The sequence below is a fragment of the Oncorhynchus gorbuscha genome, linkage group LG09 (assembly GCF_021184085.1).
Source record: "Oncorhynchus gorbuscha isolate QuinsamMale2020 ecotype Even-year linkage group LG09, OgorEven_v1.0, whole genome shotgun sequence".
NCBI lineage: Eukaryota > Metazoa > Chordata > Actinopteri > Salmoniformes > Salmonidae > Oncorhynchus > Oncorhynchus gorbuscha.
The window spans coordinates 81,599,159-81,626,324 of NC_060181.1; the positions used below are offsets into that span (position 1 = coordinate 81,599,159).

Here is a 27,166-nt window from a genome sequence, read left to right on the forward strand (position 1 = left end):
TCAAACTACATCACAATTTCAAAATGAGAATCTTTATTATCGTATCATCTTTGAAAATATCAAGCACGTTTAAAATGTCTTCCATATAAATGCACATTGTCCAGTGTAGATCAGGTGCAAATGAAAAGAAAAAGGATGTAATAAAAATTAACATGCAACAGAACGTACAAATGCAAACAAAGCTGATTGTTAAACATTTAAAAACATCCTTACAATAAGATTCATTTGACACAATTCAAATTGTGCCCACCCTGGTAGTCAAACTATTTGTGCTGTTGAACAAAAAGGCATGTGACATTCTCATTCAAAAAAATCATCATCTGTGATTGATTTCTAAACAGTCCATTTACAAACTACACACCATTTTGGCCAGAACTCAATTACATGCACATCAGAGCCTCAGAAATCAAACTCCTTACTCCATAACAATCCTTGGCATCTCATTGGAAGAATAAATGTTTGATTGATTGCTTGAAAGTATGTGTATCAAAAATCGGTCAATGCTGACAAATCTTAGAATTTCTTGGGAGAGCAACATGGAGATGGCATGAAAACTCCTTTTTACAATCAGTCTAAAACTCGGTAGTCCCTAGCAGCAGGCGGCCTTTGGCCGTTTCCCTGCCCCGCTGCACTCATCCAGGTCCACGGTGGGTGATCCCTCTCTCTCAGTCCTCTTCCTGATGATGGAGGGCAGCACCATGTCAAACAGAGCCTCAAACAGAGGGTCCACGTTGTAGCCCGTCTTAGCACTGGTCTCAAAGCACATCTTGTCAGCAGGCAGGCTGTTAGTCTCCTCCATACCCTTGTATCTCAGGATCCTCCCATACAACGCCACTGCATCCTCCCGGCTCACCTGCTTGTTGACCGACACCCCCGACAGGGAGACGGGAGAGGCTGGAGGGGTGGGGCAGGCAGAAGGCACCCTGGGCCTCTCCCCGTCCTCCTCTCCCTGGTCCTCGGTTAGGCCGTCTTGGGTGGCTCCCACCTGTGCCTGGAGGTCTGTGAGGTCGGCCTTGTTGCCCACGATGGCGTAGATGCAGTCGTGATTGGCAGTGTCGGTCAGGGACAGGAAGCGCTCCTCCAGCTCAGCCAGACTCTGCCAGTTGGTCACGTCGTAGGTGAGGATGACAGCAGCAGCGCCCCGGCAGTACATGGAGCCCAGCCCGTGGAACTGCTCTCGACCTGGGGGACACACCGCAAAGAATGATCAGAACACATTAAGCACATAGGAGTAGTTGCATACACAAGAGTCAAAACATAATGTGTTCTAATATAGACCAATGAATGTCAAGTAGAGGCAAAAACGACCACAGACAAATTCACAAGCTTAATATAATGGGCAAACTACAGGTAGCGAGAGAGAGCAAGAGAATAGCTGAAAAACAAAAGCAAACGTTGTAGAAATATGCAAGAGCTCTTCAGTGTGTGTTTAAGTCAAGTTTGATCTTGGAGACTTTGTTCTGAACACTTCACGGTCACAGCCAAAATACATGCAAAAATCCAGGGAGCCTTTGAACAAGGTCCAAATGAAGTGTTTCACAGGTTGTAAGATACAGTATGTACAGTAATTAAACCTTAGGCCCGAGTATCCAGGAGTAGCCTGCCTAACATAAAACCCAACAAATAAGGAGAGCCAACTGAGCTGAAATAGAGTATGCTGACAGAGACAAATCCCTAGGATCAACAGAGTTAGGGGAGGGGAAGATTGTTGTTTGAAAGTTCTTTCTCCAGGGTAAAATGTCAGCGCGGGGCAGTGGGGCTTAGGGTCCTATTCTGCTCAGAAACAGACAGTATGAAGCAGGGTAATAAACAGAAGACGATACATCTGCTGGGAGGAGGGCCAATCAGGATAACAAGTGCTGATCACAGCCCTCCCCTTGGTGTGTCTGTACAGCATGATCAAGCAGGGTTATATTAGGTCCAGTGAGTGGGAGGTTGAAGCATATGCAGTCACCCTGACCCGCTAGTCACCTCCCTGTCAGGTGACTGAGCAGCCGCCGACTGGCTGTGTAACTTCTACAGGAAGTTGAACCAAATAGAGGGGTACATTTCCGGGATTGTAATTGTCGGTTTATTATAAATACTACTATAACCCATCATAGCTTGAAAGAAACGCCTGAAACCAGATTCCCCACATTGTGGTCTTGACGAGAACAAAAAAAGAATTATAATGAAAAGGCGGGAATATTCTCTTCAGCACTGCTCAAACAATCCAGTTAAAATGGAGTGTGTCCTTGTTTACATCAAAAAACAAAGTCATATCACAGGTTCTGTCTTCCATTTCCCCTGAAAAGCGTAACGTGTGGTTGTTTACGAGCCCAGAGGCTACTGCCACCTGCAGAAGTGATGTTGAATGGCATAGAATTCTACGTCAGGCAGAAACGAGTGTTTGGATCAGAAAGTTTCCTCTCATGACCTCTACTAGCCAGAATGCGGTTACATTCAGCTATCGTTTACATATTGCATGTGATGCACTGAGTCAACAGGTAGAAAATACAAGCGACAGAACCTACCGGCACAGCAAAACGGTAATCACTTTCCTGTGGCTACGCCAGCTCCACCTCCTACCGCCAAGAGGCCCAACAGCATGTACAGGTAATGTGTTACTGTGGACACTATATAAATAATTACATTGAATATGTATTGTACTTACCAGCAGTATAGTAGTATGATTGCTAATCATGTGTGCATGGTTATTATTGGAATTGGCCGTGACCTTTCCTCTGAGGTCATCACCCAGAGTGGGATCTGTACAAGGCGACTATCACACGTGGAGTGGGCTGTATCGCTTTTCTGCATTTGTACACCTTTTATTTTTTTAGGATGAAAGTAATATAGAAATGCGTGTGGGCCTTCCTTGTCAAGTTATTTAACTAGGCAAGTCAATTAAGAACAAATTCTTATTTACAATGACTACCTACCCTGGCCATACCCTCCCCTAACTCTGACGACACTGAGCCAATTGTGCACCGCCCTTTGGAACTCCCGATCACGACCGGTTGTGATACAGGCAGGGATCGAACAAGGGTCTGTAGTGATGCCTCTAGCACTGCCTTAGACCACTGTGTTACTAAATCTTTTTGATGACAAGAATCAGCATGTACAGGGCGATGCGCAAGCTAGCTAAGAAACAGTGGAGGTAGTCAGCTAGCTAGCTTAATGAGCGACGGAAAGCAGATGCCGGTGGAGAGAAACGGCAACCGTGACAATCAGCAGTAAGTGATAAATCTCTAATGAGGAAAAAAAAAAAAAAATCGCTAACGTTGGCGTTATAATGGCAATGTTTGGGACCATCAGAGTTTGTGGAAGAGAAAAAGGACTGGATGGAATATGTGGAAAGGATGGGAAAGTTTTGGCAAATGGAATTACAGATGACTACCTCCATTTGGCCGCCTTTCCTTCCAGTTCTCTGCTGCCTGTGACTGGGACGAATTGCAAAAAAAAATTTAAAAAAATGCTAAAGGTGGTGAGGGAGATAAAAATCCAACATCTGCTATCTGAGCAGCTAACCGATCGCTGCAGCTGTACATAGTCCATCGGTAAATAGCCCACCCAATTTACCTACCTCATCCCCATACTGTTTTTATTTATTTACTTTTATGCTCTTTTGCACACCAGTATCTCTACCTGCACGTTTATCACTCCAGTGTTAATCTGCAAAATTGTAATTATTCGCCTACCTCCTCATGCCTTTTGCACACAATGTATATAGACTTAGGTCGCAGTTGTAAATGAGAACTTGTTCTCAACTAGCCTACCTGGTTAAATAAAGGTGAAATAAAAATTAAAAATAGAGGCTAAACAGCCCTCTATCCTCTTGAGTGTGTGTGGGGCTAAAACCTACAAGCTTATGAGGAATTTGGCTACATTCCTTTTATGGATCTAGTTGCTTTAGTTCAGACTCACCAAAATCCGAAGCCGACGGTGATTGTCCAGAGGTTCAAGTTTAACTGCCATTTACGGAAAACAGGTCAGTCTGTTGCTAACTTTGTTGCTGAATTACATGAACTCTGAATATTGAGTTTGAGGCGGTGTTTGAGAACATGCTCCGTGACAGATCAGTCTGTGGCATTAATGAGGATGGCATAGAGTGCCGTTTGGTGGGGGAAGCCACACTGAAATACACAGCCTTAGAAATATCTGAAGGGATGAGATGGCCGTTAGTAATGCTAAAAATTTTTAGCAGGCTAACAGGAAGTGGTGCAGTGCATCAGAAAAAAAGCAGTGGAATGTTAGTTGGGGGAACACGTGCAAACAACTAAGTTCAAAGATACGGTCTGTCACAATTGCAAAAAAAAGGGACAATTAGCTAAAAAAAAAAAAAAATGTAGGGGTCCTAGGAGCAAGCCAGAGGTTGGGCAGACTGGGCAGGGCAAGTTCACAGCTAAGAAGCCAGTCAGCAGCACACCACCTAAGTTGTTCAAACATGTTTAATGTGACGGTCTCTATGCTCAGTGGCAGATGGAAAGCAGATGGAGGAACTCTGCGTAAAAAGGAGGTGGGGCTCAAAACAGGCCTCAGCCCTCACACCAGCAGGGATCAAACTGCGTACGAACACCAGGGAGACCATACCATTGCTGGGGCCTCTGGAGGTGAAAAGGAATGGGCTTAGTTTACTAGGGTGTGACTGGCTCACCAAAATACAACTGCACTTGGGTGAGACACACACACACACAACTGAGGATGTCACTCAAACGTACCCTGAGATTTTTAAAGATGAACTGGGCACACTGCAGTTAAGCTGTTCGCAGAGCCTCGCTTTTTCAAACCCAGGACAGTGCCTTACGCCATGAAAAAGAAAGTGGAGGATGGAGTTGGAGCAGCTGCAAGAAACTAACCCATTCAGTTCTCCCGCTGGGCAGCTCCAATTGTTCCCGTTCTGAACAGTGACATCACTGCGTATATGTGGGGACTACAAACTCACCATCAACATTTACATTTACATTTAAGTCATTTAGAAGACGTTCCAAGCTTGACATGAGTCATGCCTACCAACAGTTCCTCCTGGACAAGGACTCAAGTGTGTCAGACAACACGCACAAAGGTTTGTTCAGGTACAACCGCTTGGTTTTCGGCGTGGCATCCAGTCCAGCCATTTTCCAGAGGACAATCTGGAATGGGATCCCTCACGTAGCAGCGTACCTGAATGACATCCTGGTTACAGGTGAGACGTAGGAGAACAGCCATCTGGACCAGGTGTTAAAGATTCTCCCAGGCAGGGCTGCGCCTGAAGTGTTGCAAGTGCACATTCCAAGTAGAGTGTGACATACACTACCGTTCAAAAGTTTAGGATCACTTAGAAAATGTCCTTGTTTTTGAAAGAAAAGCACATTTGTCCATTAAAAACATCAAATCGGTCAGAAACACAGTGTAGACATTGTTAATGTTGTAAATGACTATTGTAGCTGGAAACGGCAGATTTATGGAATATCTACATAGGTGTACAGAGACCCATTATCAGCAACCATCACTCCTGTGTTCCAATGGCACATTGTGTTAGCTAATCCAAGTTTATAATTTTAAAAGGATAATTGATCATTAGAAAACCCTTTTGCAATAATGTTAGCACTGCTGAAACCTGTTGTTCGGATTACAGAAGCAATAAAACTGGCCTTCTTTAGACTAGTTGAGTATCTCAGACTATTCTTGTTCTGAGAAATGAAGGCTACTCCATGCGAGAAATTGCCAATAAACTGAAGCTCTTGTACAACGCTGTGTTCTACTCCCTTCACAGAACAGTGCAAACTGTCTCTAACCAGAACAGAAAGTGTAGTGAGAGGCCACAGTGCACAACTGAGCAAGAGGACAGGTACATTAGTGTGTCTAGTTAGAGAAACAGACGCCTCACAAGTCCTCAACTGGCAGCTTCATTAAAATAGTACCTGCAAAACACCAGTCTCAACGTCAACAGTGAAGAGGAGACTCCACGATGCTGGCCTCTTCGGTAGAGTTGCAAAGAAAGCAATTTCTCAGTGGCCAATAAAAAGAAAAGATTAAGATGGGCAAAATAACAGACGCTAGACAGAGGAAGATTGGGAAAAAAAAGTGTTATGGAAAGACTAATCTAAGGTGAGGTGTTCGGATCACAAAGAAGAATATTTGTGAGACGCAGAAAAATATTAAGATATACTGGAGGAGTGCTTGACGCCAGCTGTCAAGCATGGTGGAGGCAATGTGATGGTCGGAGGGTGATTTGGTGGTGGTAAAGTGGGAGATTTGTACAGGGTAAAATGGATCTTGAAGAAGGAAATCACTCCATTCTGCAACACCATGCCATACCCTGTGGACGGCACTTAAATTGGAGACAATTTCCTCCTACAACAGGACAATGACCCAAAGCGAAGCTCCAAACTATGCAATAACTATTTAGGGAAGAAGCAGTCAGCTGGTATTGTGTCTATAATGGAGTGGCCAGCACAGTCACTGGATCTCAACCCTATTGAGATGTTGTGAGAGTAGCTTGACCGTATGGTACGTAAGAATTACCCATCAAACCAATCTAATTTGTGGGAAGTGCTTCGGGAAGCACGGGGTGAAATCTCTTCAGATTACCTCAACAAATGGACAACTAGAATGCCAAAGGTCTGCAAGGCTGTAATTTCTGCAAATGGAGGATTCTTTGATGAAAGAGAAGTTTGAAGGACAATTTAACTTAAAAATCATTATTTATAAACCTTGTCAATGTCTTGACTATATTTCCTATTCATTTTGCAACTAATTTCATGTATGTTTTCATGGAAAACAGACATTTCTAAGTGACCCCAAACGTTTGAACGGTAGTGTACCTAGGTCACAAGATCACAGTGCAGGGTCTGTCCTGTGGAGGATAAAGTCAGCGCAATCAACAATGCTAGAAATCCCAAGAACATGTCTAAGCGCAGGTCATTCTTGGGCATGGTGAACTACTATGGTAAGTTACTCCCTGAGCTGTCAAGTGTTGGCTCTACTTTTTCAGCTGCACCAAAGACCGTAAATGATAGTGGGGACGAGCGCAAAAGAAAGCTTTCCAGGAAGCGAAAGCACTACTACAATCAGCACAACTGCTGGTTCATTTTGACCAAGACAAAGAGATCATTGTGTCATGTAACACCCCACAGCATCGGGGCAGTACTCTTATCAGATGATGGACGGATCAGAAAAACCCATTGGATTTGCATCATGCACACTGACGAGTGCAGAGAAGGGTTATTCATTAAGACAAGGAAGGTCTGGCCATAGTCTTTGCTGTGAAACGCTTTCATCAGTACCTCTACGGTCATCATTTCACCATATGCACTGACCACAAACCACTGAAGAGCCTATTCAGTGAATCAATATGCATTCCTCCCAGGCTTCAGCAAGGATACAGCGCTGTGCCTCACACTGTCAGCTTACCAGTACACCTTCGTGTACAGAGCGGGGAAGGACAACGCAAACGAGCTCAGCCGTCTGTTACCAGAGATGTCTGCCACAACTGTGGTGCCTCGAGAGACAATTTTCCTAATGGAGAGATTGTCAAACTCACCTGTGAATGCCAAACAGTTCAGACAGTGGACAACCCGGGATCCTATCCTGGCCCAAGTGAAAAGATTCCTTATGCAGCTTTGGCCTCCTGTCAGAGGATGATGGACTGAGACCTTATGCAAAGCACAATACTGAGCTGAGTGTGCAGGATGGCTGCATACTCTGGCAGTACAGAGAAGTTGTTCCTCCCCTGGCTGTTCACAAGTCATAGATGAGATCCGAGGCTCACCCACGTGCCTCCCGGATGAAAAGTTTAGCCAGATCTTACATCTGGTGGCCTAACATGGATCAGGACGTAGAAACCAAAGTGAAATAATGTTGGGCACCAGATCAACCAGAAGATGGCTCCACCCAAGCCACTACATCTATGGGAGTGGCCTGACCGCCCATGGTCCAGGCTGCACATAGACTTTGCAGGCCCTTTTGTGGGCCACATGTTCCTTGTCATGGTGGAGCAACATCACAGTGACCACAACCATCAAAAAGTTTTGGTGGCTATTTGCAACCCATGGTCTGCCTGACTCATGTCTGACCACCTTTACCTGAGACTTGTTCCAAGAATTAACGTGGAGAAACAGGATTCTCCATGTCCGCAGCTCTCCATTTCACTTGTCCTCAAAGGGCTTAGCGGAGTGGGCTGTACAGATACTGAAAGAGGGGCTCAAAAGGATGACTGGAGGAACCATCACAACTAGGCTCTCTCGGTTCTTGTTCCATTACAGCATCACACCACAAAGAGGACAGGCTCCAGCTTAGATGTCCAAAAGCTCACCTGGATCTACTGCGTCGGGATATCAAAGCACGAGTGGAACGGAAGCAGGAGAAACAAAAAGAGAACCACCACGCAAGGGCGAGACAGTTAAAACCCAATGACACAGTCTACATCCACAACTTCACAAGCAGCCAACACTGGTTGCTAGGTATCATTCTGAGTCAGTGGTCCAGCCTCCTTTGTGGTCAAACTGACTGATGGTCGAGTCATGCGCAGACACCAGGATCACATCCGCCTGCACTATGACAAAGAAAATACCATGTTTTCAGATGGAACAGCTGAGGGTGCTAGTATACAAGTTGAAATCCCACAGGAAACAGTATCTGAGGAAAAGCGGCATTCAGTGGTTCCAGCAGAGGGTGATGGAATTTCACAAACACCCAACCCGCTCCTGTGCTCCTCAGACCCATCGCCACTGGGAGACACCTTACCGGTGTCTCGTGGAACACCAGGAGTACTGCGCAAATCACAGCATAGTCACAAGCCTTCTGAAAGACCAACTCTGTAGTTGAGACACTCGTGGTGTTAGTGTGTGTGGAACAGCAGACCTAGTAGAAAATAAGGACTGTCATATTGTTTACATTTACAGTAATACTAGCAGAAGTTCTAAAGTGTTGTGAAGAAAAAAGGAAACACTGATGTGGCTTACTGGTTACCCTTCTGTTTATTTCCTTACAGGGGGTAATGAAATTAAGGGGGAGAAGTGTTACTGTGGACACTATATAAATAATGACATTGAATATGTATTGTACTTACCTACTGTATAGTATGATTGCTATTCATGTGTGCATGGTTATTGGCATTGACTGTGGCATTTTCCCTTTGATGAGGTCATCACCCAGAGTCGGATCTGTACAAGGAGACTATCACACGTTGAGTGGGCTGTATAAAGCTTTACTGCATTTGTAAATCTTATTTCATTGAAAATAAAGGAAAGTAATATAGAAATGTGTGTGGGCATTCCTTGTCAAGTTACTGCAAGTGTAAATATAATTTTATTCAACATTCTGCTTTGTAGAGACTATGCAGTCCTCTACAGTACCTTCTTTCAGACTGATATCCATGAAGTAACCATGGTAACAGTCTCATGTTTAGGCAACCACATCCTTTGGTTGAAGTGAGACTGAATGTGTGGATGAGTGTATGTGTGAGTAGTAGGTGTTTGGGAGTATGCGTTCGTCTTTACATTTGTACTGTTGGCTATACTAAAAAACTAACCCTCCAAGTGTCATAACGAGGCCGCTTAAAAAAAAAAAATGTTTAAGTCACAGTAGGAACTCCCATTGGGTACACAGAGAAGGAACCAATCTTGGTGATGTTCCCATTTCATTTGTTTGGTTTGTGGTATCATAGACTTGGCTGACATTTATTCCTTGTTTTCAATGATTGCAGAATCAAAGCCGTTTCACCAGTCTGGGTATACCATGCTGTACGGAATTCACGCACCATTCTAAAATGGAGTGAAACGCGGGTAAATTCAAGAGCGTGCTACTAAATGAATGTCTTAATTTATTTATTTTGTCTATATTATTATTATGAATCACATATAATTCATCATTAGATTGTACAAGTGTTGATTAAATAAGGCCGTTAGTTTGTTGTGATCGTTACAAGTGTAGACTACACAGCTCTTGGTTGAATCTCATATTTCGGCGTTAGTAACATTGAGGTATTTCCGCACTTTGGACCAATCAAAATCAACTTGATACACAAGAAATTAACAATGCAAACTGAAACAAAAAATGTCAGGGAGAGTAGATAATGAAATTCAGTCTTAGTTTGGATATACACACACACACACACACAGCAAAAAAGAAATGTCCTCGCACTGTCAACTGCGCTTATTTTCAGCAAACTTAACATATGTAAATATTTGTATGAACATAACAAGAATCAACAACTGCAACAAACTGAACCAGTTCCACAGACATGTGACTAACATGAATGGAATAATTGTGTCCTTGAACAAAGGGGTCAAAATCAAAAGTAACGTTGAGCTCTGGTGTGGCCACCAGCTGCATTAAGTACTGCAGTGCATTTCCTCATGGACTGCACCAGATTTGCTGTGAGATGTTACCCCACTCTTCCACCAAGGCACCTGCAAGTTCCCTGCCATTTCTGGGGGGGGGAATGGCCCTAGCCCTCACCCTCCAATCCAAAAATGCTCCAAAATTGCTCAATGGGATTGAGATCCGGGCTCTTCGCTGGCCATGGCAGAACACTGGCATTCCTGTCTTGCAGGAAATCACGTACAGAACAAGCAGTATAGCTGGTGGCATTGTCCAGCTGGAGGGTCATGTCAGGATGAGCCTGCAGGAAGGGTACCACATGAGGGAGGAGGTCTTCCTTGTAACGCACAGCGTTGCGATTGCCTGCAATGACAACAAGCTCAGTCCGTTCATGCCATACCACCCCCCAGACCCTTCAACTCGATCCCGCTCCAGAGTACAGGCCTCGGTGTAATTCTCATTCCTTTGACAATAAACGTGAATCCAACCATCACCCCTGGTGAGACAAAACCGAGACTAGTCAGTGAAAAGCACTTTTTGCCAGTCCTGTCTGGTCCAGCAACGGTGGGTTTGTGCCCATAGGCGATGTTTTCGGTGATATCTGGTGAGGACCTGCCTTACAACAGGCCTTACAAGCCCTCAGTCCAGCCTCTCTCAGCTGATTATGGACAGTCTGAGCACTGGAAGGATTATGCATTCCTGGGGTAACTCGGGTAGTTGTTGTTGCCATCCTGTACCTGCCCCGCAGGTGTAATGTTCGGATGTACCGATCCAGTGCAGGTGTTGTTACACGTGGTCTGCCATTGCGAGGACGATCAGCGGTCCATCCCGTCTCCCTGTAGTGCCGTCTCACAGTACAGACATTGCAATTTATTGCCCTGGCCACATCTGCAGTCCTCATGCCTCCTTGCAGCATGCCTAAGGCACGTTTGCATAGATGAGCAGGGACCCTGGGCATATTTCGTTTGGTGTTTTTCAGAGTCAGTAGAAAGGCCTCTTTAGTGTCCTACGTTTTCATAACTGTGACCTTAATTGCCTACCGTCTGTAAGCTGTTAAGTGTCTTTACGACCGTTCCACAGGTGTATGTTCATTAATTGTTTATGGTTATTTGAAGATGCATGGGAGGAAACAGTGTTTAAACCCTTTACAATGAAGATCTGTGAAGTTATTTGGATTTTTACTAATTATCTTTGAAAGACAGGGTCCTGAAAAAAGGATGTTTCTTTTGTTGCTGAGTTTAGAAACAGGCGAACAGTTTTGGAACACTAAGCCATTGACTGCCTTCACCAGGTGGCTGTGTTACAAGTGGGTTGCTTTTGACAATAAGTCACCTGACTACAGCCATCTAGTTTTGAACCAAGAAGAAGACCAAGGAGTAGGCAAGAAGTCGACCGGGATGAGCGCGAGGAATGTCCAGTTGGCACGACAAACATTGGTAAACTAACGTTACGGAGTGTCAAGCCAGCTTGCTTGGCAGTTGACGTTTGAAGTGCCGTTCTGACCATGGAGCAGTGACAGTTTGATTAAGCCGCGACCACTTTTAGACCATAATGACATTCTATATTCACTATAATCATGCTAAATTTTGAGTAAAAACCTCCATATTGTCTGAACTATACTGAACAAAAATAAATGCAACATGTAGTGTTTGTCACATGTTTCATGAGCTGAAAAAAAAAATATCTAAAAAAAAGTTCCATTAGCAAAAAGAGCCAAAAATGTTGTGCCCAAGTGTGTTTGCATCCCTGTTAGTGAGCATTTCTCCATTGTCAAGATAATCCATCCGTTGTTTTAGAGAATTTGGGAGTATTTCTGTCTAATAATGCCCTTTTGAGGGGAAACTGGGCCTGGCTGACCAGTGCACCCCTGCCCAGTCATGTGAAATCCATAGATTAGGGCCTAATGAGTTGTTCAATTGACCAATTTCCTTATATGAACTAACTCAGCAAAATCTTTGAAATTGTTTGCGAGATTGTCCATACCCTATCTATTGTATTTCTGATGCAATTCTCTATTGAATGAACATATCTCAAACATTGAATGAAATAAGCATTTTATGGTTGAACACCCTACATGGCCAGAGATTTGGGGAAAGTTACAACATCTCTGAGCCCTACTATTTTCTGTCAATCCACTCCCAAAAAGTTTATGCCTTAATTGCACAATCATATAACTAGAGCAACTTCCTATTTTAAACTCACGTGGACACAGCACTGTGACGGAGTCAGAAAGCGAAGCCCTTTACTGTAACCCTAGCCCTAACCCTAACCCTAACCCAGTGAGTGACTAAAGACAACAGCATCCTGCAGAGGTCATGGGGATATGGAGCAGGGATGGGAAATAGTGTTTGTGCTTCAGTGGTTTTTCTACCTTTCTAAACCAACATCAGACAGTCACTTGACTGGAGTTAGGCCTATGTCCCATACGACTTCTGACAATGCTGTGAAAGTAAATTAAACACTCATTTGAGCATTTTGTCACCAGTTTCTTGCGGTAATTTGACCAAAATCATGTTGCTAATAGTCCTTTTATCCCATTGTAGTGTCATATGACCAAGTCACCTTTCTTTTAGCTGCCGTGAATTATAAGTGCATAAGTCTACTTTTAGAGTTTACAATCCAAATTTGGAAGAATTACAAACAAAATTAAGATGGATTCAAAAGTGGTCACCTCTGCTCCAGAATGTACATTGATACAAGTATAAAGAGGCCTGTGATTGGTTACATTGCCTACTGTGCCATTTCTCAGTAAAAAGGGCCATAACTTCAGAAATTAGCAGAGGTCCCACTTTGGAACATTGATATGCACCAGAGTATATTATGTTCAACAGTAGCATGAAACTTTTGCCGAATCAAAATTGTTGTTCTCAATATTCACAAATTAATGCAAAACCAAACATTACTTTAATCAAAATACTCCTCATATTACAGAGCAAGCGGTAAAGCGTCATATGACACCAATTCGGGCTTTGTAGCACTTACAGATGAAACATTACCGAGTCTTAGAGACTTGGGTAAGCCCAAAATGTCATAAATTTGCCAAATTTGATAAATATTTTCAATTATAGATTTAGATACAAATGTCAAATATAAGTCAAGAATCCTTCCTACAAAAAGGACCATTCTAAGGATTACTTTTCTAGAAAAATCGCCCAAATCGTGGTCTATTTTTGTCTTGGGGTCGTAAGGAAATCGCTAAATAGGCCAAATAAAAGTACACCGACTCTTGGTAAGTACACTGACTCACTGACTCTCAAAATGTAGGTCATATATCCAGACATCACATCTCTCCTTTTATTATAGAATATCAGAAAGTTCCAATTCCTGTCATTATTTACAGGTTACAACCTATGACGAGAGCCTGGGGGCTTTCAAAAACACTGAATGTGGAGTTCAGGTCTGTGTCTTTTCAAAATGTCAGATCTAAACAACCAAAACATCATTCAATGAAACTGGTGAATTCAATATTGTAATTAAGTCACATATTGCATTACGTACACCACCTCCAGACTTGCGCAAATGTCATTGGGTAACCCTGAGATGGCAGTCTTTGATTGGGTAACACAGGAATAAACAGATTGCCATCATTCCAAAATGTTGACTTTATTTGTTGCATTTTGTCTCTTTATATCAACTGGGCCTTGATTTTGTACATTTGGTAAAAATCATGCAAAAATCAGTAGTGTTGGCTGTTAGGCATTGCCCCCAGCCTTTCCAGAAGTCGCCGACCCTACCATTACGCTTGTTTACACTGAGGTCGGAAGGTAAACATGGTTAACCTACATTAAGAAACCGTGGAGCCGGCGTGTGATATGGCTTGGAAAACATACCTCAATGCAGGGATGGGATTTGCCACTGTACTACACATTTGACCTTGATCCACACTGCTCTATAGAGAAGATTAAAATAGTTCCAGTTTTCCAAGGAAACTGACCTTTTTGTCCTCATGCCAGGCAGCAGTAGGCATATCAGCCATTAGCAAATGACATCACGTTGACCAACAAAAAGGAGCTGATTGGCTGACACTGCCATTCCAAAATGGCTAAGGTGGCTACTGCTAGCTACTAAATGTATACACACAAATGTATGTGGACACCCCTTCAAAATGAGTCGTTTTGGCTATTTCAGCCACACCTTTTGCAGATAGGTGTATAAGATTGAGCAAAAAGCCATGCAATATCCATAGACAAACACTGGCAGTAGAATTGCTTTACTGAAGAGCTCAGACTTTCAACGTGGCAGTCATAGGATGCCACCTTTACAACAAGTCTGATCGTTACCCTGCTAGAGCTGCTCCAGGCAACTAATAATTGCTGTTATTGTGAAGTGGAAACATTCAAGAGCAACAACGGCTCATCCGCAAAGTGGTAGGCCACACAAACTCACAGAACGGGACCACAGAGTGTGGATGCATGTAGAGCCTAAAAATCATCTGTCCTCGGTTTCAACACTCACTACCGAGTTCCAATGTGCCTCTGGAAGCAACGTCAGCACAAGGACGGTTTGTCAGGAGCTTCATGAAATGGGTTTCCATGGTCGAGCAGCCACATACAAGCCTAAGATCTCTTGGCATTGCGCAAGGTGTCGGCAGGAGTGGTGTAAAGCATGCCGCCATCGGACTCTGGAGCAGTGGAAACGTGTTCTCTAGAGTGATGAATCCCACTTCACCATCTGACAGTCCGACAGACGAATCTGGGTTTGGCAGATGCCAGGAGTACGCTACCCGTCCAAATGCAGTGTCAACTGTAATGTTTGGTGTAGGAGGAATAATAGTCTGGGGCTATGTTTCATGGTTCAGGCTAGGCCCCTTCGTTCCAGAAGGGAAATCTTGACACTACAGCATACAATGACATTCTAGACGATTCTGTGCTTCCAACTTTGTGGCAACAGTTTGGGGAAAGCGCATTCCTGTTTTAGCATGACAATCCCCCCTATGCACAAAGCAAGGCCCATACAAAAATGGTTTGATGAGATCGGCGTGGAAGAACACTTGACTGACATGCACAGAGCCCTGACCTCAACCCCATCAAACACCATTGGAATGAATTGGAACGCCGACTGCGAGCCATGTCTAATCGCCCAACATCAGTGTCCAACCTCACTAATGCGCTTGTGGCTGAATAGAAGCAAGTAGAGGTCGACCGATTATGATTTTTCAACGCCGATACCGATAATTGGAGGGCCAAAAAAGCAGATACCGATTAGTCGGACATTTTTATTTATTTATAATAATGACAATTACAACAATACTGAATGAGCACTTATTTTTAACTTAATATAATACATCAATAAAATCAATATAGCCTAAAAAAATAATGAAACATGTTCAATTTGGTTTAAACAATGCAAAAACAAAGTGTTGGAGAAGTAAAAGTGCAATATGTGCCATGTCAGAAAGCTAACGTTTAAGTTCCTTGCTCAGAACATGAGAACATATGAAAGCTGGTGGTTCCTTTTAACACAAGTCTTCAATATTCCCAGGTAAGAAGTTTTAGGTTGTAGTTATTATAGCAATATTTCTCTCTACACCATTTGTATTTCATATACCTTTGACTATTGGATGTTCTTATAGGCACTTTAGTATTGCCAGTGTAACAGTATAGCTTCCGTCCCTCTCCTCGCCCCTATCTGTGCTCGAACCAGGAACACATCGACAACAGCCACCCCACTAAATAGCTAGCCATTTCACATTGGTTACACCATCCTAATCTCAGGAGTTGATAGGCTTGAAGTCATAAACAGCGCAATGCTTGAAGCACAGCAAAAAGCTGCTGGCAAAACGCACGAATGTGCTGTTTGAATGAATGCTTACGAGCCTGCTGGTGCCTACCATCGCTTAGTCAGACTGCTCTATCAAATCATAGATTTAATTATAACATAATAACACACAGAAATACAAGCCTTCAGTCATTTATATGGTCGACTCCGGAAACTGTCATCTCGAAAACAAGACGTTTATTCCTTCAGTGAAATACGGAACCGTTCCGTATTTCATCTAACGGATGGCATCCATAAATCGAAATATTCTTGTTACATTGCACAACAGTCAATGTTATGTCATAATTACGTACAATTCTGGTAAATTAGGTAGCCCAAACTGTTGCACATACCCTGACTCTGCGTGCAATGAATGCAAAAGTGACAAATTCACCTGGTTAAAATTGCCTGCTAACCTGGATTGCTTTTAGCTAAATATGCATGTTTAAAAATATATACTTCTGTGTATTGATTAAGAAAGGCATTGATGTTTACGGTTAGGTACACGTTGGAGCAAGGACAGTCCTTTTTCATGAATACGCACTGCATCGATTATATGCAACGCAGGACACGCTAGATAAACTAGTAATATCAACCATGTGTATGATTGATTGATTGATTGTTTTTTATAAGATAAGTTTAATGCTAGCTAGCAACTTACCTTGGCTTACTGCATTCGCGTAACAGGCAGGTTCCTCGTGGAGTGCAATGAGAGGCAGATGGTTAGAGCATTGGACTAGTAACCGGAAGGTTGCAAGATTGAAACCCCGAGCTGACAAGGTAAAAATCTGTCGTTCTGCCCCTGAACAAGGCAGTTAACCCACCGTTCCTAGGCTGTCATTGTAAATAAGAATGTGTTCTTAACTGACTTGCCTAGTTAGATAATGATTAAAAAGGTGTAAAAAATGTTTTAAAAAATAAATAATTGGCCAAATCGGTGTCCAATAATACCAATTTCCGATTGTTATGAAAACTTGAAATCGACCCTAATTAAATTGGCCATTCCGATTAATCGGTCGACCTCTAGAAGCAAGTACCCATAAAAACATCTAGCGGAAAGCCTTCCCAGAAGAGTGGAGGCTGTTATTGTAGCAAAGGGGGGGAACAAACTCTATATTAATGTCAATGATTTTGGATTGAGATGTTTGGTCATGTCTTGTAGCATGACGACAAAAGGTCAGTTCTCCTTTAAAACAAGCAGTATTTCAAATCTTATCTATGTATCAGTGCAGATAATTAACATTTGGAGTACAGTGGCATATCCCATCGCTGCATTGAGGTAGGTATTCCAACCCATATCTCGCTCCGGCACCAGTGTCTTAATGTAACCATGACTGCCATCTGACCCTAGTGTAGCTCAGTGTAAACAAGCGTAATGGTCGGGTCGGTATCTTCTGGCAACACCAAGCCCAATGCCTAACACCAGATATCTTGAATGATATAGCCTAACCTTTCATGAATGTAGCAATATAAAATGCAATGTTACTGTCCTTGAGCATCAGATAACGTTTTAGTACTATATAAAAGCATGTGCTATAACCTCAACATTTCCAACTGCAACATGATATGGGTTTCAGGGTATGAATGAATTAGCCATGATTTCAAGGCAATTTTATTGACTCTGCACAATATGATCTAGTCAAAACATTACATTTACATTTAAGTCATTTAGCAGACGCTCTTATCCAGAGCGACTTACAAAACGTAATAGGCATGGACTTGTCTGACATTGTGGTTCTTGTTCAGTAGTTTATTTAAAGTGGTAAACCAGATCACTAATCTAACACTCAGTCATGAAAGGGGCTGTACAGGAAAAGCAAACCTTAGGTGGTGTAGTCACATGCTCTCCACAAGTCAACACTGGAAATCAACAACAGAGCTGACCTTTGTAAAGAGCCTATGGGGCTCCCAAGTGGCGCAGCACGCTAAGACACTGCATCTCAGTGGTAGAGGAGTCACTACAGACCCTGGTTCGATTCCAGGCTGTATGACAACCGGTCGTGAGTTGGAGTAAATAGGCACACAATTGGCCCAGCGTCATACCTGTTTGGCTGGGGTAGCAGTCATTGTAAATAAGAATTAGTTCTTAACCGACTTGCGTAATTAAATAATATCAGGCTACACCGATTTTTAAATGTGTAGAGGTTCTCTAAACAGGCGGTGGAGATCAAACATTGAGGAAACTGACCTCCACCGAACTATGGTAACCGAACTTCCACACATTTAAAAATCAGTGTAGCCTACTAAACGAGCCCTTACTCATAACAGTCAATAATGAACACCTTACCAGCAGTGTCCCAAATGGAGATATTGTAGGGTCCCCACTGTTTGAGGAAAAACGCCCCTCCGACGGTGCTGATGGTGTCTTTAAATTTCTTCTCCGTGTACCTGTGAAGCAGCGAGGTCTTCCCAACGTTCATGTCGCCCAGAATGACAACTTTGACGTCAGGCTTCCTCATCTTGGAAAGTTCGGGCATGGTTCTTGACCCACGCCGCTTGGCAAACCTCCTCAGCGGTCTAGCAGAGACACACTCGATGCTGTACTTCACTTTCATTTAAAAGCACTAGTTTTACAGATAAAGTGCAATTGTCATATTGACATCAACCGATTAAAACCCACCGAAATCGCCCTGGGTGTTCGATATAATTCAAGCGATTATACAATCAACATCTCGATATAACAAACACTTCAAGTTAGACGACCACAGCTCTTCCTCTCTCTCTCGTCCACTTGTTGAAAGTGAACTTCAAAAATAGTGATGAAACCGGACGTTGATTTAAAAGCTTGAAGGGTCATGGCTAGAAGGGATCCAGCTTTTGTCAAATTGATGTCAGATTTATCTTTACATAGAATATTAGGGGAATTTACGCAGCAGGTGATGAGAATTAACGTACCAGGTTAAAATAATCAGGTTACGGTTAGGAAAAGCTTGGAGGGTCATGGATAGAAGGGATCCGGATTTATTCAAATTAACATCAGATTTTACTTTTCATAGCAGGTTAGGAAAACTTAAAGGAAAACTCCACCGAAAAACTATATTTTGGTATTTGTTTCATTTGTCCATTGATATGTAGCTTTCAATATGATGCTTTTTCAGTGGAGTTTCTTTTAAGTATGGAGAATCAAAGCTGCCTTGACTATAATTAAATGGATAAATAAATGCACACATAAATACATAAAGACAGTACCAGTCAAAAGTTTGGACACACCTACTCATTCAATGGTTTTTCTTTATTTAACTATTTTCTACATTGTAGTGGTGAAGACCTCAAAACTATGAAATAACACTTATGGAATCATGTATTTACCAAAAAGAAGTATTAAACAAATTCTTCAAAGTAGCCTCCCTTTGCCTTGATGACAGCTTTGCGCACTCTTGGAATTCTCTCAACCAGCTTCATGAGAGATGTTTTTCCAACAGTCTTGAAGGAGTTCCCACATATGCTGCGCACTTGTTGGCTGCTTTTCCTTCACTCTGCGGTCCAACTCGTCCCAAGGTTGAGGTTGGGTGATTGTGGAGGCCATGTCTTCTGATGCAGCACTCAATCACTCTCCTTCTTGGTCGGCAATAGCCTTTACACAGCCGGGAGATGCGTTGGGTCATTTTCCTGTTGAAAAACAAATTAAAGTCCCACTAAGCACAAACCAGATGGGAATGCATATCGCTGTGGTAGCCATGCTGGTTAAGTGTGCCTTGAATTCTAAACAATTCACAGACAGTGTCACCAGCAAAGCATCCCCACACCATCACACCTCCTTCTCCATGCTTCACGGTGGGAATCACACATGCAGAGATAAAAAATCTCAAATTTGGACTCATCAGGCCAAAGGACAGATTTCCATCAGTCTAATGTCCAATGCTCGTGTTTCTTGGCCCAAGCAAGTCTCTTCTTATTATTGTTGTCCTTTAGTAGTGTTTTTTTTGCAGCATTTTGACTATGAAGGCCTGATTTACGCAGTCTCCTCTGAACAGTTGATGTTGAGATGTGTCTGTTACTTGAACTCCGTGAAGCATTTATTTGGGCTGCAATCCGAGGTGCAATTAACTATAACGAACTTATCCTCTGCAGCAGAAGTAACTCTGGGTATTCCTTTCCTGTGGTGGTGCTCATGAGAGACAGTTTCATCATAGAGCCAGTTTTGGCGACTGCACTTGAAGAAACGCATTGACAGACCTTCATGTCTTAAAGTAATCATGGACTGTCGTTTCTCTTTGCTTATTTGAGCTGTAATTGCTATATGTACTTGGTCTTTTACCAAATAGGGCTATCTTCTGTATACCACCCCTACCTAGTCACAACACAACTGATTGTCTCAAACACATTAAGAAGGAAAGAAATTACACAACTTAACTTTAACAAGGCACACCTGTTAATTGAAATGCATTCCAGGTGACGACCTCATGAAGCTGGTTGAGAGAATGCCAAGAGTGTGCAAAGCTGTCATCAAGGCAAAGGGTGGCGACTTTGAAGAATCTCAAATATAAAATATATTTGGATTTGTTTAACACTTTTTTGGTTACTACATGATTCCATATGTGTTATTTCATAGTTTTGATGTCTTCACTATTATTCTACAATGTAGAAAATAGTAAAAATAAGGAAAACCCTTGAATGAGTAGGTGTGTCCAAACTTAAATAAATAAATACATAAATGCACATATAAATAGATAAATAAATGCACACATAAATATATAAATAAATAAATGGATGAGTGAATAATTGCACACATAAATAGATAAAATATTATTTAAATAATGAATCACACTTTATTTCATTTTATTCTTCATTTATTTCGGTATTCATTCCTCCGATATGATAATGAAGGGGTGTCAAGCAATTTGAATGCTTAACAGTACAGGAAAAAGGTCAAATTCACACACATATCAAGAGAACGTCCCTGGTCATCCCTACTGATCCACCTCTACGCAGACAACACCATTCTGTATACCTCTGGCACTTCTGTGGACACTGTATTAACTAATCTCCAGATGAGCTTCAATGCCATACAACTCTCCTTCCGTGGCCTCCAACTGCTCTTCAATGCAAGTAAAACTAAATGCATGCTCTTCAACCGATCGCTGCCCGCACCTGCCTAGCATCACAACTCTGGATGGTTCTGACTTAGAATATGTGGACAACTACAAATACCTAGGTGTCAGGTTAGACTGTAAACTCTCCTTCCAGACTCGCATTAAGCAATCCAAAATTAAATCTAGAATCGGCTTCCTAATCGCAACAAAGCATCCTTCACTCATGCTGCAAAACATACCCTCGTAAAACTGATCATCCTACCAATCCTCGACTTTGGCGATGTCATTTACAAAATAGCCTCAAACACTCTACTCAACAAATTGGATGCAGTCTATCACAGTGCCATCCATTTTGTCACCAAAAGTCCCATATACTACCCACCACTGTGACCTGTATGCTCTCGTTGGCTGGCCCTCGCGTCATACTCGTCGCCAAACCCACTGGCTCCAGGTCATCTACAAGTCTCTGCTAGGTAAAGCCCCGCCTTATCTCAGCTCACTGGTCACCATAGCAGCACCCACCCGTAGCACGCGCTCCAGTAGGTATATCTCACTGGTCACCCCCAGAGCCAATTCTTCCTTTGGCCGCCTCTCCTTCCAGTTCTCTGCTGCCAATGACTGGAACGAACTGCAAAAATCTCTGAAGCTGGAGACTCTTACCTCCCTCACTAGCTTTAAGCACCAGCTGTCAGAGCAGCTCACAGATCACGGCACCTGTACACAGCTCATCTGTTAATAGCCCATCCAATCTACCTCATCCCCATACTGTATTAATTAATTAATTTATCTTGCTCCTTTGCACCCCAGTATCTCTACTTGCACATTCATCTTCTCCACACCCTACCACTCCAGTGTTTAATTGCTATATTGTAATTACTTCACCACCATGGCCTATTTATTGCCTTACCTCTTTTATCCTACCTCATTTGCAGATGCTGTATATATATTATTCTACTGTATTCTTGATTGTATGTTTGTTTATTCCATGTGTAACTCTGTGTTGTTGTATGTGTCGAACTGCTTTGCTTTATCTTGGCCAGGTCGTAGTTGCAAATGAGAACTTGTTCTCAACTAGCCTACTTGGTTAAATATAGGTGAAATAAATAAATAAAATAAATATTAGAATTTCCTGCCCATGTTGCTGAACAATTCAACCATTTTGTTAGTGTTCTTCAGGAAGTGTATAGGGGATGTCGTTCCTACTGTGACTATTAAAACCTACCCATACCAAACTGAAAGCGCAAACCACCGCATTTATCCACGGCAAGGTGACTGGGAATATGGTTGAATACAAACAGTGCAATTATTCCCTCCATAAGGCAATCAAGCAGGCAAAATGTCAGTACAGAGACAAAGAGGAATTCAACGGCTCAGACACGAGATGTAGCAGGGTCTACAGACAATCACAGACTACAAAGGGAAAACCAGTCAGTGTCCGCGACGTGGCGTCTTGCTCCGGGACAAGCTTAAACACATTTGCCTGCTTTGAGGATAACACAGTGCCACTGACACGGCCAGCTACCAAGGACTGTGGGCTCTCCTTCTCCGTGGCCGACGTGAGTAAGACATTTATGCGTGTTAACCCTCACAAGTCTGCCGGCCCAGACGGCATCCCTAGCCATGTCCTCAGAGCATGCGCAGACCAGCTGGCTGGAGTGTTTATAGACATATTCAATCTCTCCCAATCCCAGTCTGCTGTCCCCACTTGCTTCAAGATGTCCACCATTGTTCCTTTACCCAAGACAGCAAAGGTAACTGAAGTAAATGAGTATCGCTCCGTAGCACTCATTTTTGTCATCATCATAAAGTGCTTTGAGAGGCTAGTTAAGGATCATTTCACCTCCACCTTGCATACTCAGCCCCCTCCTATACTCCCTGTTCACCCATGTCTGCGTGGCCATGCACCAACTCAATCATCAAGTTTGCAGATGATACAACAGTAGTAGGCCGGATTACCAGCCTGTTCAGAGAAGCTGTTTGTCAGTCTATCGCAAGGCCAAAAGACTGTTAAATAGCCATCACTAGCCGGTTACCACCTGGTTACTCAACCCTGCACCTTATAGGCTGCTGCCCTATGTACATAGACATGGAATCACTGGTCGCATGAATAATGTTTACATACTGTTTTACTCATTTCATATGTATATACTGTACTGTATTTTAGTCAATGCCACTTAGACATTGCTTATCCTAATATTTATATATTTCCTAATTCCGTTATTTTACTTTTAGATTTGTGTGTACTGTTGTGAATTGTTAGACATTACTGCATTGTTGAAGCTAGGAAAACAAGCATTTCGCTACACCCGCAATAACATCTGCTAAATATGCTTATGTGACCAATAAAATGTAATTTGATAGGTTGAAATTCACATTCAATATTCAGTTCATAAGCATTGACTAATGCCTTTCGGGCCGGTCAATGATTAGTCAATGATTGATTTAACCGACCTGGAAGACTAGGTGTGTTGAATTTAACCAGTCGCTGATCAATTAGCTGAGTTGGTCAGGGCTGCGTTCAGCACATAAAAACTTAATAGAACATTCTGTTGAATGGAAATGTAGCTGTACTGAACGACCATTTGAAAAACAGGGAGGGGTTGGGTTGTGGGTTCAAAAAGCACCGCTGCCCTTTAAAATACCTCACTCATTGCTTCAAGCCACACCCACCCAACGGAGCAAACGTATCTCAAAGTCTGTTCAAGAACGTTTTGGGAAAACGTGGCATTCAGTACAAACCGTTCCGCAACGAAGCAAACTAAAATCCTGCAGTACCTGTGGCACTCCAAGAACAGGGTTGCCTACCCCTGCTCTAGGGTCCTGTGGTGAAATGACTGCTGTGCAAGGTATTTAGCAACAGCTTTCTTCCACAGGCCCATATTCACAAAGCGTCTGAGTGGGGATGGTTATCTAGGATAACTTCATTGACAATGTAATTGTACTCAGTGTGAAGGCAAAACTGATCCTAAAATTAGTACTCCTTCATTGAGATTCATTGTGAATATGGCTCCTGGCCTATCAGTATACTGGCCTATCAGTATACTGGCCTGTCAGCATACTGGCCTGTCAGCAATGCCACCACCTGAAATACAACAAAAACATGAATAAGAATGATCTTAGCCAGTAACACATGTAAATGTGCACAAGCCCCCTAATCAGCCAAATGATATGAAAACAACAGACTATTTGCAGTAAAATTAGGAGGTGCATTTTTCTTGACAACTTTATGTCACACATACATGCATAAATAAACAGGCAGGGGAACAAAGTAGTTTGACAAAAATAGTCATTGTCAGTAAATGACTAGTCTTTAGAATATAGCTACCAATTATGTAGCTAGCTAATTTTCTTGAAATCTAGCTGGAGTCCACCTTGCTTGTTTGCTTGCTAGCTAAGGTAAACTCTGTTGGTAGGAGTAAGCTACCGTTAGCTAGCTTCCACCAGAAGTTTCAACATAGATGGCTGGTTAATGGATTTTTTTAAAATCAACTTTAGCAATCAGATGAATAGCGACCAAATATATTTGTTGACCTATATGTCCCTTGCAGTAGCTGTGTGTGGGTAAAATTACTGGGGAAGCCAAGCCAGGGAGAAAAAGTGTGTTGTGATAATTGAGTTGTTTGCTCCATAACCTGTTAGTTCATATGCCTTGCCACCTTAATATGCACTACATGAGCAAAAGTATGTGGATCTGCTCGTCAAACATCTCATTCCAAAATCATGGGCATTAATATGGAGTTGGTCACCCCTTTGCTGCTATAACAGCTTCCACTCTTCTGGGAAGGCTTCCCACTAGATGTTGGAACATTGCTACGGGGACATGCTTCCATTCAGCCGCAAGAGTGTTAGAGAGGTTGGGCGATTTAAGCCTGGCTTGCAGTCGGCGTTCCAATTCATCCCAAAGGTGTTAGATGGGGTTGAGGTCAGGGCTCTGTGCAGGCCAGTCAAGTTCTTCCACACCGATCTCATCAAACCATTTCTGTATGGACCTCACTTTGTGCATGGGGAAATTGTCATGCTGAAATAGGAAAGGGGCTTCCCCAAACTGTTGCCACAAAGTTGGAAGCACAGAATGGCCTTAAAATGTCATTGTATGCTGTAGTGTTAATATTTTCCTACACTGGAACTAAAGGGCCTAGCCCGAACCATGAAAAACAGCCCCAGACCATTATTCCTCTTCCACCAAACTTTACAGTTGGCACTATGCATTGGGGCAGGTAGCATTGGGGCAGTCTGTCGGACTGCCAGATGGTGAAGCGTGTTTCCACTGCTCCAGAGTCCAATGGCAGCGAGCTTTAGACCACTCCAGCCAACGCTTAGCATTGCGCATGGGAATCTTAGGCTTGTGTGCGCCTGCTCGGCCATGGAAACCCATTTCATGAAGCTCCATATGAACAGTTCACGTGCTGATGTTGCTTTCAGAGGCAGTTTGGAACTCTGTAGTGAGTGTTGCAACCGAGGACAAACTATTTTTATGCGCTACTCGCTTCAGCACTCGTCAGTCCTATTCTGTGACCTTGTGTGGCCTACCACTTCGCAGCTGAGCCATTGTTGCTCCTAAACATTTCTACTTCACAATAACCGGGGCAGCTCTAGCAGGGCAGCAAATTGATGAACTGACTTATTGGAAAGTCACAGAGCTTATCAGTAAGGCCATTCCACTGCCAATGTTTGTCTTTGGAGATTGCATGGCTTTGTGCTCGATTTTATACACCCGTCAGCAATGGGTATGGCTGAAATAGCCGAATTCACTCATTTTGAAGGGGTGTTCACATACGTGTGTGTGTGTGTGTGTGTGTGTGTGTGTGTGTGTGTGTGTGTGTGTGTGTGTGTGTGTGTGTGTGTGTGTGTATATATGTATGTATATATATGTATATATATATATGCCGAGGCAATAAGAAGACACCGTGGCAGAATAAATTAAACCACTCCTTTGTTTCATCACAAGCCAGAGAGCAACATCTGTCTGGTGAAGTCCACAAAGCATATTGCATGTAACAAACAGTAACGTGACCTACAGCACGATCAGTCAAGTTAATGTTATAGTTATTGCAAGGGAAACGGGAGCTGCCTCCACTAATTCCAGCACCATTTCAACTTCAACATTTCTACATCATCAAATCACCTATGCTTCGTCTAATACAGCGACAACTAAAAGATTCCAAAAATAATTTAATCCAATCAACGTAAGGTAGATATCATGTGGCTGTCCATGTTACTGACTTCTGTGTATGTGTGCATAAGTAGAAAAAACATGTTGACTCACCCGACTTTGCCATTTGCCATCCTCCTCTTTCATGTTGCCTAAATGTATTTTTTTTTCTCCTTTTTTTATAACCTTTTATTTTTATAACCTAAGCAAGTCCAGTTAGGAACAATTTCTTATTTACAATGACGGCCTACACCGGCCAAACCCGGACGACGCTGGGTGAATTGTGCGCTGCCCTATGGGACTCCCAATCACGGCCGGTTGTGATACAGCCTAAATGGTCCATGACTCTGTCATACAGTACACACTTTTAGTTTTTGTTGTCTTAGGCTACCTGGTTAACATTAGCCTACTACATCTAGCTACATATTGAACTTCCAGCCTCTCAGGCTGATTGGCTGAGAGAAATTGATGATAAAATTATTGGGGGGGGGGGGGGGGTGTCGTCTTGTTAGACTTCAGTGCAGCTTTTGATATTATCGATCATAGTCTGCTGCTGGAAAAACGTATGTGTTATGGAAGTGGGTGTAAAGCCATAATGTGGATAAAGAGTTAATTGTCTAACAGAACACAGAGGGTGTTCTTTAATGGAAGCGTCTCCCAACATAATCCAGGTAGAGGCAGGAATTCCCCAGGGTAGCTGTTAGGCCCCTTGCTTTTTTCAATCTTTACTAACGACATGCCACTGGCTTTGAGTAAGGCAAGTGTTCCTATGTATGAGGATGGCTCAACACTATACACGTCAGCTACTACAGTGACTGAAAGGACTGTAACACTTAAAGAGTTGCAGTTAGTTTCGAATGGGTAGCAAGGAATAAGTTAGTCCTAAATATTTCCAAAACTAAAAGCATTGTATTTGGGAAAAATCATTCACTAAACCCTA

The 27,166-nt window shown here is 42.7% G+C and overlaps 2 protein-coding genes across 2 annotated transcripts in view; one reads left to right on the forward strand and one right to left on the reverse strand.

Moving 5' to 3' along the window:
* The window catches only part of LOC124044151 (cystathionine beta-synthase-like), an 882,911-nt gene that overhangs the window by 347,784 nt on the left and 507,961 nt on the right, over positions 1–27,166 (forward strand). The window lies entirely within an intron of this gene.
* On the reverse strand, positions 11–18,839 carry LOC124044162 (ras-related protein Rab-20-like). Its single transcript, XM_046363663.1, has 2 exons — positions 18,329–18,839; positions 11–1,182 (listed from the first exon to the last, which is right to left on the reverse strand). Exons 1-2 carry the CDS (start codon positions 18,594–18,596, stop codon positions 590–592), a joined length of 861 nt encoding a protein of 286 aa, XP_046219619.1. The 5' UTR covers positions 18,597–18,839; the 3' UTR covers positions 11–589.